The 12,041-nt window shown below is 35.1% G+C and overlaps 1 protein-coding gene across 1 annotated transcript in view; it reads left to right on the forward strand.

The window, feature by feature from the left end:
- Positions 1-11,242: 11,242 nt before the first annotated feature.
- LOC110096472 (calmodulin-like protein 11) overlaps positions 11,243-12,041 on the forward strand; it is a 3,062-nt gene continuing 2,263 nt past the window's right edge. Inside the window, exon 1 of the mRNA XM_020822447.2 lies at positions 11,243-11,427. Within this exon, the coding sequence (XP_020678106.1) occupies positions 11,355-11,427 (73 nt within the window). The 5' untranslated portion in view covers positions 11,243-11,354. The remainder of the gene's footprint in view (positions 11,428-12,041) is intronic.

Consider the following 12,041-nt stretch of genomic DNA (forward strand, 5'->3'; position numbering starts at 1 on the left):
CATATCAATCCAGACATTAAAAACATTTTGATTACGAGGTTTTTGCAGTACAACTCGGTATATACCGATCGGGTCCGACTTATATATGAATGATCGCCACTACCACGTACTAATATTAATTAAATCTGAATTAGTGCTAACCGGAAATAAACAAACCTATCATAATTATTACCGACTATATACCGATTTTTTTTACCGAGGTAAGCCGTTCTTGCTCGGTATTGCTTGGTATTGCTCGGTAATGCTCGGTATTGAGAGGTATTGCTCGGTACAATATGGACTATTCAATACCGACCTTATACCGAGGTAAGGCGTTATTGTTCGGTATTGCTTGTTATTGCTCGGTATTGCTCGGTATTGAGCGGTATTGCTCGGTACAACTGTGTACCGATATTGTACCAATCCATTATAATCAGTACCGAACGTATACGCATATATAATATAGAATACCGAGTTCGAAACAGTAAAACGTAGATAAAAACAAACAGTATACGTAAAATACTTACTAATATTAAGTCCGAAAAACCTTCGTCATAGCTTAAAGTTTGAGTTTCCTCGCATAAAAAGAAGTCTTCGAAACAGGAACCTTCAGTCGATCCTTCCATCTCCTAAAATACTGAACTATTTCTTTACGTCAGATATATTGGTCCGGCGAAACTCCAACAGTGGTCCGGCGAAACTTCGGCGGTGGTCCGGCGAAACTCCGGCTGTGATCGAGGAGGAGCTTCTTCCTTCTCTTCTTCTTTTCTTGCTTGGATCAATTTTCAAGAGAAATGAGAGGTCTACTTATAGATTTCTGGCATGGAAGAAATTTAAGGTGTCCCATTGATCACCCAAATAATTCCTTTTTTTGGAACGATTTAACTCTAAAAATTAATATTAACTAGATAAGTGATAAAAATTTTAAAGTATTATTAATTATTGTATATAATATTATATTACCTTCTAATAGGCAACCACATTGAATTATAAAGTAGCATTTAATTATGTATTAAAATAAATTATTCAGTCATATCGATATGAAAATAATAAGCAATTGAACGATATTAATTCATTAAATGTACTAAAAAAATGAATAAAATTTAAATTTAAAGTAATCGACCCGCCGTGTAGCATACAGTTTCCGCGTTTGGGCTTTCTGAAGGTTCTGCGTACCAATTCAAAGCTACGTCGCAAATTTATTGACGAGCATAACGCGTACATTCAATTAAATTTTTTCTCGTCCAATTCTTTGAATTTGTCACACGTTTAAACTTTACTCTTTTCATTTCATTATTGAATAGCACAAATATGAAAGGAATTTCTTAGCTTCTAATCAGAATTTTATTAGAAAAAAAAATAAATTTTGACACCAATATTATAATGCAAAATATATCAAATTAAATTCAATAATCATATATATTATATTAGAATATCTTGATAGGGTGCCAAAATGGATTGACATGTCGTAATAGGATCTAACTCGAAATTGATCCAACCTGAATCTAGTCAAACTAAACTCGACTCGTAATAAACGGGTTAGAAAGACCAATCCGCACTCGAACCGCTAGCAACTCAAATGATCAGGTAACTATTTTCATGTCAAAAAAAAATTAAGGAAAAAAGATATTAAACGATTCATTTTTGAGTTAAAAATTAGTTTGCAGGTCAACTAAAACCCTACATTTTTAATAAACGGGTTGGAAAATCCAACCCGAACTCTAATTTCCTTAGTCGGATTCAGATCGGATTGATATGTCGAGTAGTTGATTGATACCCTTTTTTTTCTCATTTTAAGAGTTTAGCTTCATTGATGTAGATTTTTTAAATTTGTAATAAAAAAATAGGTTAATGTTATTTGTGTTGGTTGGCATGCAATTGGCATAAATTTCCATAGCTCAAATTATATTAACCATACTTAAAAAATTAATGGAGGTATGATAGATTACAATACCAAATGAGTTGCACTAAGCACCTAAATAATTAAAAAAATTTGAATAAATTATTTTTTTAATTTTATTATATGAAAGAATAAAAAAGAATATTATTGATCTATTGGTTTAAGAATAATTAGCTCAACAAGAGCTTAATAAAATATTTATTTAATGATAAATTAAATATCTATTTTCTTATTTGTTTGTACTTTAAAAATAATAATTAGTGTCTTGAGATAGAAATATATGCGCAAAGCAAATAACTAATTAAATAGATAGATTAAAATTATTTTGTATTAATATTTGAATATCACCTAAATAACATAAATAAGACTTAGTGATTTTTAATTCAAATTTCTAAATTCATTTATATCAAGTAATTAATTATAAGCACATGTTTTAAATTATTAATTAATATAAAAATAGAATTAGTTAATCTTAATCAATGCTTGCTGAATTCACCACGAACATCAATAAAGAAATTTGGCCAATATCATTTGAAACTCTGACCATATTTCAATTTGAATTCATTTTATTAAAATAAATAAATAGACATGAGCAAAATACATATTAAGCTCTTGCAATAAGGTCTTAAGTTCTGTTTGGGATAATTGCTGCTTTGTTTTTCCAAAAATAATCACAATTTTATTTGTCTAATGCTTTCTCAATATTTTTTAGAAATTTATGTGGTCTAAAGTTGCTTTTTATTACAAGAGTAAATAAGGCTTCGGTTGACACATTTTTCTTATTGATTTCTAAAGCAGTGTTCTACCATAGTTTTTTTTTTCAAAAAATCTTTATACTAGAAATCATCTTTAGAAGCTGCTTTTGGGACGACTTTCTTCCTATTTCTTAAAGCAGCATTCTAGTATAAAATTTTAAATTTTGTTACTAGAAAGCTATTTTAAAAAGCAGTAAAAAAGTCATCCCAAATAAAACCTAATTAGTTGCTTTCCCCACAACAATTTCACTATCAACTTTAAAAAACGTTGCAACCATCCCAAACACACCCTTATAAATTACATCAAATTTAAAAATATCGAATAGGATCGTGTCATTCCATCTCTTGAAAAAATATAGATTTATCACTTTGAGTTCTAAGTAATTTTAGTTCGACCTAGTGCTAGGACGCAACTCATCTGGTTATGCTGGTTCAGAGCTTTGGCTAACAACCTAAAAATCTTGGGTTCGAAGTTTGCATATGTGATGTGTGTTAGTTTGTCTTAATTGACCTAAATATAAAAAAAAATACTATGATAGGGAATCTAAAGATATTTGTAATAGGCCAAATAAAATAATAATAATAAAAGCAATGATAAGTAATCAAATCAATACTAAAAATTTAGCTATGAATAGTTCGATGCTTAATACAAATGAGTTTCTACTCATAGCTCACTACATATCTCATTACCCACAATCACAAATGAGTCATTGCTTTACTTACCAAACACATACTACCAGACTTGTAGAAAACAACAAATTTGATGTAGTCATTATACAAAGAAAAAAAAAAAAAACATAGAGTTTGTTGAATGTGAGCAACATGGAGGTAAAGTGGAATAACAGTCACCATTCACTTCTCTAACAATTTTGTTATTTATCAAATGCAATTATTACTTTTGATACAGCGTCAAAAAATTATCTTCATCGTGCACGAATCTCGATGCAAAATCAAGTTGGAAACTTTCAAAATTAAAATTGGGACCATCCGAACTCTGATTTTAGCAAACTTACAATCAAAGTGAGCGTCTTGGAAATACGAACCCAACGACACCAAAATCAACTCAATCCGAGCACAAACGGGTCCAAATCAAGGGTTAGAAGCGTTGTTGGAAGGTTCGAACCACAAATTGGATTGTCAAACGGTTTCCAAACATAAGTGCTTATAGTTGAATCAAGCGGCTCGACAAGATAAATCCAACGAGCCCAAGATCACCAAAATCCAACATCACTAAGATATTCAAATGTCCATCACACAGTCTATGATCAAAGGATTCAACATCGGTCATCCATCCAACCACTCCCAATTTACCCGTGATCTCTCACCTATTTACGGGTCATGTCGCTCCATAAATCTATAAATAGACCACTCATTTCTCTTGAAAGGGATCCAAGCAAGAAGAGAAGAAGAGAAGAGGAGGAAGAATCTCCTCATCGACTACAGCCGGAGTTTCGCTGGGCGACGACCGGAGTTTCGCCCGACCATCGTCAGAGTTTCGCTGAACCACCACCTGAGGCCCTCATCTTCACCGGACCACCACTTGAGGCCCTCACCTTCGCCGGACCACCACGTGAGGCCCTCACCTTCACCGCACCACCACCTGAGGCCCTCACATTCGCTGGACCACCACTTAAGGCCCTCACCTTCGCCGGACCACCACTTGAGGCCCTCATCTTCACTGGACCACCACTTAAGCCATCATTTTCTATTTGGATTTTGATCAGGGGGAGGCATTTGATGTGCCTACTCAGCCTACTATTGTCTCTGTGGTTAACTCTCCTGCTGTTAATGATGTGGTTTTATTGCCAAATCCCATTTCTTGTAGTAAGGATAATGCTAAAGTTAATCATGCTTGTAGTCCTATTATTGGTCCTGTTGGGAATAGTGATGTGGATAATGCTGCTATTGGGGATCAATTTTTGAGTTGCCTCCCCCTATGTTTGTTGTGGCCTTGCCGGTTGGGAATGTCTCTTCGTTCCACGCTTTGGCTAACCCGATTTGTTGTGCTGCTATTTTGAATTCTAACAATTTGGATACCATTCGTTCCCCTACATTCTAGTATAAAATTTTAAATTTTGTTACTAGAAATCTATTTTAAAAAACAATAAAAAAGTCATCCCAAATGAAACCTAATTAGTTGCTTTCCCCACAACAATTTCACGATCAACTTTAAAAAACGTTGCAACCATCCCAAACACACCCTTATAAATTACATCAAATTTAAAAATATCGAATAGGATCGCGTCATTCCATCTCTTGAAAAAATATAGATTTATCACTTTGAGTTCTAAGTAATTTTAGTTCGACCTAGTGCTAGGATGCAACTCATCTGGTTATGATGGTTCAGAGCTTTGACTAACAACCAAAAAATCTTGGGTTCGAAGTTTGCATTGTGATGTGTGTTAGTTTGTCTTAATTGACCTAAATATAAAAAAAAATACTATGATAGGGAATCTAAAGATATTTGTAATAGGCCAAATAAAATAATAATAATAAAAACAATGATAAGTAATCAAATCAATACTAAAAATTTAGCTATGAATAGTTCGATGCTTAATACAAATGAGTTTCTACTCATAGCTCACTACCTATCTCATTACCCACAATCACAAATGAGTCATTGCTTTACTTACCAAACACATACTACCAGACTTGTAGAAAACAACAAGTTTGATGAAGTCATTATACAAAGAAAAAAAAAGGAAAAAAAAAAAACCAGCATAGAGTTTGTTGAATGTGAGCAACATGGAGGTAAAGTGGAATAACAGTCACCATTCACTTCTCTAACAATTTTGTTATTTATCAAATGCAATTATTACTTTTGATACAGCGTCAAAAAATTATCTTCATCGTGCACGAATCTCGATGCAAAATCAAGTTGGAAATTTTCAAAATTAAAATTGGGACCATCCGAGCTCCGATTTCAGCAAACTTACAATCAAACTGAGCGTCTCGGAAATACGAACCCAACGACACCAAAATCAACTCAATTCGAGCCCAAACGTGTCCAAATCAAGGGTTGGAAGCGCTGTTGGAAGGTTCGAACTACAATTTAGATTTCCAAACAGTTTCCAAACATAACGTGCTTATAGTCGAATCAAGCGGCTCGACAAGACGAATCCCACGAGCCCAAGATCACCAAAATCCAACATCACTAAGATATTCAAATGTCCATCAAACGGTCTATGACCAAAGGATTCAACATCGGCCGTCCATCCAACAACTCCCCATTTACCCTTGATCTCTCGCCTATTTACGGGTCATGCCATTCCATAAATCTATAAATACACCCCTCATTTCTCTTGAAAAGGGATCCAAGCAAGAAGAAAAGAAGAGAAGAGAAGGAAGAATCTCCTCCTTGACCACAACCGGAGTTTTGCCGGACCACCGTCGGAGTTTCGCCGGACCATCGTCGGCTGAACCACCACCTGAGGCTCTCATCTTCATCGGACCACCACTTGAGGCCCTCACCTTCGCTGGACCACCACGTGAGGCCCTCACCTTCGCCGCACCACCACCTGAGGCCCTCACATTCGCTGGACCATCACTTGAGGCCCTCACCTTCGCCGGACCACCACTTGAGGCCTTCATCTTCACTGGACCACCACTTAAGCCATCTTCTTCTATTTTGGTTTTTGATTAGGGGGAGGCAGTTGATTTGCCTCAGCCTACTATTGTCTCTGTGGTTAACTCTCCTGCTATTAATGATTTGGTTTTATTGCCAGACCCCATTTCTTGTAGTAAGGATAATGCTAAAGTTAATCATGCTTGTAGTCCTGTTATTGATCCTGTTGGGAATAGTGATGTGGATACCATTGCTATTGGGGATCAATTTTTGAGTTGCCTCCCCCTGTGTCTGTTGTGGTCTTGCCGGTTGGAAATGTCTCTTCGTTCCACGCTTTGGCTGACCCGATGAGTTGTGCTGCTATTTTGAATTCTAACAATTTGGGTACCATTCGTTCCCTTACATTTGTTTCTACCCCTTTGGTCGTGGCCAATTCGAAGGGAGATGATTTTGTTGCCTGTGAGTTGATTCAAGTTGTTGCCCTTGCTGCATGATTTAGCTTTTTGACCTTTTTAATTGTTATCTCACACTCTATTGGGTTTCTATTTCTTTTTGCCATTGATTGTAATCGTCCTTTTTTATTGGAATAAAAATATACATATATAGTAGCTTAGAGCCATAGTACTTCAACCCAACAGTGCGGTGCTGCATGAATTTAGAATTATTGTAAAACAAAAGCTTCAATCTCACGGTGGCAATTTTAGGTGCCGCTATGCTCAAAGGCTAGTGTCTCAACACTCTCAATCTCAACGCCGCAACATTAAAATAGAAATTTAAATATTTTATTTTAAAATATATTTTCATATTTTGGGTTGTTACACAACATAGCTCATAAATATGGAGAAGATTATGAGCAAATCTGGAGTGCTCCATCAGATGACTCTTCTTACTTCCTTCAACCATAGAAGGTTCATTCCACATTTAAGTATCGTAATGACGTCAAAATTGTACCATAGTGGGCTCATTTGATTCTTCTCGTTGAGCATCTTGAATTGACTATAAGTATGTCACATTTGAAGATTATTTGGTTATTCAAAAAATGACTTGAAGCTTCCAAATATGTTTTAGTCATTTAATTTTGGCTCATTTGGGCTCGGATTTGATCAACTTTGGTGTCGACGTTGGGTTTGCCTTATCGAGATGTTCAATTTGACTACAAATTTATTGAGATTGGAATTCAGATAATCCCAAATTTAATTTTGAAAGTTTTTAATTCAAATATGCATCAAGATTCGTGCATTATCAAGGTGATTTTTGGTAACATATCAGATATGTACAAGACTCATCGGTATTCAATATGAAGAGATGAAGAAATACAAAATTTATATTATTTTTGTGTTAGGTTATTTTACATTACAGTTGATATGCAACTTCAATAGTTGAATAATTATTTCTTTGAAGCTAGTACTCATTTTTATTTTATTTTTTGGTACTTCAATAGTTGGACAAATTAGGGTTACGGGGGAAATAATTATAATACCCTTAAAACTATTTTATTAAAATTTGAGGGTGGGCAACCTCACATAATCTCTCCACATAAGGACAGGTCCGCCACTGATTATATGATTATTATACTTTTATTCTTTCATTTAAATAAAATATAAATAATCGAATTGCATTATTAAATTATGAGTATCTGAGCCTCTTTTTTATTTTTATTTTCCAACCTTTTAAAATATACAATTTAATTTATTATTAGATGTTGTGTGGACCCACCTAAAGCCGTCCCTGCCGTTTGCATAGCTGTGGGTGCGGAGCTTAGGTAGGTCAAACGCCTGCATGGGGTACCAATGTCAATGTGCATGTCACGTGCAATGGGCAGCCAAAATCTTGCGAGCTGAACCCGTCACGTGCAAATCTTCCCAATGAGATGCGCGTAGAGCCTATACACGATATCTTGCGAGACTAATATCCAACGCAGTCTCGTCAAGTATAATATATATATATATATATATCCCCACTATTTTATTTTTTTTGTGTAAACTATTTTTTTCTCTTTTGCAAAATAAAATAGTTATTTTATTTTATACGTTCAATAGTGATAATTAATTGAGTGAATCTTGATTAAATTATTGTTAAGACTCATTTGATTGCTTGATACTTGAAAATATGTTAAAAAAGTTTATAATTATGGTTGTAGTTATTGTTTGGATTAGAATTCTTAAAGTGATAGAAATATAGAGATTTTATTAATATATTGGTTTTATATAAAGATCTACAGACAAACATAAAAAGATGTGCAAAAATTATAAGAGATAGTATTAGTACACAAAACATAAACAAATATGTATTAGTAAACTCTGTCAACGTGGCATGATTCTATTAGCTTACCGTCTCATCCTATTCTATAAATAGTAGGCTTGCTGCTGTATAATTACTTAATACAATTTATTCTTTACTTTTCCCTTGCATGCTTCGTCTGCTTCTTCTCTCTATTCTGAATGTTCTTCATGGTATCAAGAGCGTGTTGAGAGGAAATCTTGATCATGGCGAACTCAGCTAGTTCACACCTAAGCGAAAGCACCAAGCCAGCGCCTCAAGAAGAATCCGCTATCTCCCCCAACCTGAAGTTCGTCGTCTCCAACATCAAAAATCTCGCTCTGATTCAGCTAAACCTAGAAAACTACTCGGTTTGAAAATCACAAATCCTGAAAATCTTTTGTGCAAATGCTTTTGATAAGTATCTCAATCCTTCCTTTCCCATTCCCTCTCAAACGATCCAAGATTCTCAAGGCATCACCAATCTGAATCCCTCATTTACCCAATGGAACCTTACCAATCAAAATCTGTCCACCTCACTATGCTCCACAATCTCCTCCTCCATTCTTCCATACGTGGTGAATCTTGATTCCACTGCCGCTATATGGTATATGCTAGAAAACCGATTCCAGTCCACAAACCATTCTAAAGTTATTCAACTTAAGAACACACTCCACAACATATCCTTCAAGAACATGTCCATGACTCAATACCTAACCAAAATAAAGATTCTTGTAGACCAAATCGCCGCAACCAGCTTCGTTGTTGATAATGAAGACATCATTCTATACATACTCAATGACATACCACCTTCATACCAGTCGTTTAAAACTGCAATTCGCACCATGCTCACCCCAATTAATTAGTCTTGATCATCTTTTTCCTCTTCTGCTCATCGAGGAGATCAGTATTGCTTCTGACGCTGCTCGAAATCAATCGATTCCAGATCCAAATGTTGCTCTGTACTCATCATGTGGACGAGGCAGATATAATCGAGGCAAGACTAACACTACTACCGGAAACACTTAGTGACAATCTACGTCGTCCTCCACCACCTGTCAAATATGCCTCTAGAAGGGGCATTCTGCTTCAAAATGTTGGCACCGCTTAAACACTAACTGCACCCCCTCCGCTTCCTTTCAGAACAACAGAGCTTTGGTCGCGACCTCTGATAATTTTAATACCAACTGGTATCTTGACTCCAGTGTAACGTCGCATATTACCAACTCTCGACAATATAACCATCTCAACACCATATCACGGCACCAACAGCATCGTCGTCGGAGATGGTCGACCGGTCAACATAGCAAACTCAGGGGCTGGGTTACTATCGACCTCAACTCGTACGCTGAAATTGTCACAAATTCTTCACACCCCATCATTATATTACAATCTTCTGTCTATTTCTCAATTAACAAAAGATAATGATATCTCTATTACATTTAACCCATCTGGTTTCATGTTTAAGGATTTGACGACGCAGCAAGTTATTCTTCATGTTTAAGGATTTGACGACTTCTGTCTATTTCTCAATTCACATTCAATCTTAAGAGGTTCGTGTGGTACCAATCAGCACAAAGGATCATACAATGGATATTCTAACCAAACCTCCATCAATGCCATGCTATCGATTCCTTTCATATGTTAAGCTTCTCTTCTTAGCAACACCTACTCTGTCTTTACACTACTGAGCAAATTTGTTGTGACATCTCTATGGCATAAATGGCATGGACAACCCACCAACTCCACCATCTAGTATATCTCCTCACAAAAAGAAAAAAAAAACAATTTATCTTCCTTTTTTCCTCTTTACAAAGCTTTTAATATGGCTAAGATTGAGTATTATCATCTAACTTAATATAATTATGAAATAATAATTAAGTACATGTTTGGAATAGATTTCTAAATGTTTTATTTTTTAGACCAGAACTATATTTTTGATTGACTACAACTTTTTAGTTGCTTTTCAGAAATTTTTATGACTTGAACTCACTTTTACAACTTCATAAAAAGTCGCAATCACCCCAAATAAATCATAGTACTTATGAAAATCTTAGCGATTGAACATATAGTAATTAAGCGGTCAATGAGACGTACCTCATACTGGTCTGTTAGTTGGAGCTTTGGCTATTAACCATGAGGCCTTGTGTTCGAATTTTGCGCAAGTGATGTATATGTAGGTTTGCCTTAACTGGCCTAAAAGTCCCCAAAAAAATTAAAATTGGTTCAATGAGATGGAAAAAAAGCATCAAAATAATGTATTTTAATTAAATTAGCCTTCTATCCCCATCTTGTTTAGACGAAAAAAAAAAATCCTATGCAATTTCAGTTTTAGCCAAGCAGTTTTAAAAATTTTCCCCCACTTAAAACTTGGCTAGATGCAAAATTACCAGTTTAGCTACTATTTACAAGCTAATTCTGTAATTCTTATTCTTTGAAGGGTAATCGTGGAGGGCAATTTAGTCATTTGAGATGAAAATTTAATTTAAGCATTCCACTCATTATCCTGAAGCACATAAGCCATTTGCTTTATAGTTAAATTTCAAAGAAGGTAATATAAATAACTGAAACACGCTAATTAACATATAAGAACTTTTCATCAAGGCGAAAAAAAAATAAAAAATAATTGGCCTCCAAATTAAAAAAATAATTTTTTTAAAACAGCAAAATGAAAGGAGGCTAATATTTGTTTATTTATTAAAAAATGCTAATGGCTTTGATCATAAAAATAAAATAAATATAAAACTCTCACCTTGTTTCTTTCTACCTTGGCCTACAAAAGGACCTCAGGTTTTCCCTGCTCCTCCCATCAAGTTGGCTCTTTTCTTTCCTAGAAGCCTTTTGCTTTGTTTCTCTCTTTCTCTTCCCAACCTCTTCTGTTTGCCTTACCAACTCCATGGATCTCCTAACTGAAGAGCAGATCTCTGAGTTCCAGGAGGCCTTCTGCCTCTTTGACAAGGATGGAAATGGTATTCTCTCTCTCTCTCTCTCTCTCTTATTCTTCTTCATATACATTTTGCTCATTCAGCAATTAGCACAATTAGCTATAACTAAAGCCTTTCTGTTTGTTGAGTTTTGGTAGGTTCTACATTAGGGCTGTTTGGTTTGGAAAACAGTTGATGTAAAATAAAGATTTGCATAGATTTTTGTTTTGTTCGAAGTATCATCACCATCATTATTATTTCCCTCTCCCATCTCTGTTTCTCTCTACCCCTCCTCTTTCTAGCTGAAAGGAGGCAAGCCAAAGAACCTCAAGTGATTGAGAAAAGAAGAAAATCAGAAGTTAATTTATGTTTATGTTCTCATCCTTTGTTTCATGGGTTCTTGATGTTGTAATACATCAAGCTTAGATTTTATAATTGATTTCCTTCTCATTGGCACTTACAAATCTATTATCTGCTCTTTGTGAATTCCTTCGCTTTACTACTTGCTGGATTTCATAGTTTGTGCAATTAGGTGGCCACCAGACACCAAAGGAATTTTTTTTTTTTTTTTCAATCTATGATTTGGTCAAGGTCAGAAAAGGCCAGCCATATGGCTACATCCCCTTCAATCTCTCAGTTGAACAGTCAAGCAATTGTGC

The sequence above is a fragment of the Dendrobium catenatum genome, unplaced genomic scaffold (genome assembly GCF_001605985.2).
Source record: "Dendrobium catenatum unplaced genomic scaffold, ASM160598v2 fragScaff_scaffold_156, whole genome shotgun sequence".
NCBI classification, from domain to species: Eukaryota; Viridiplantae; Streptophyta; class Magnoliopsida; order Asparagales; family Orchidaceae; genus Dendrobium; species Dendrobium catenatum.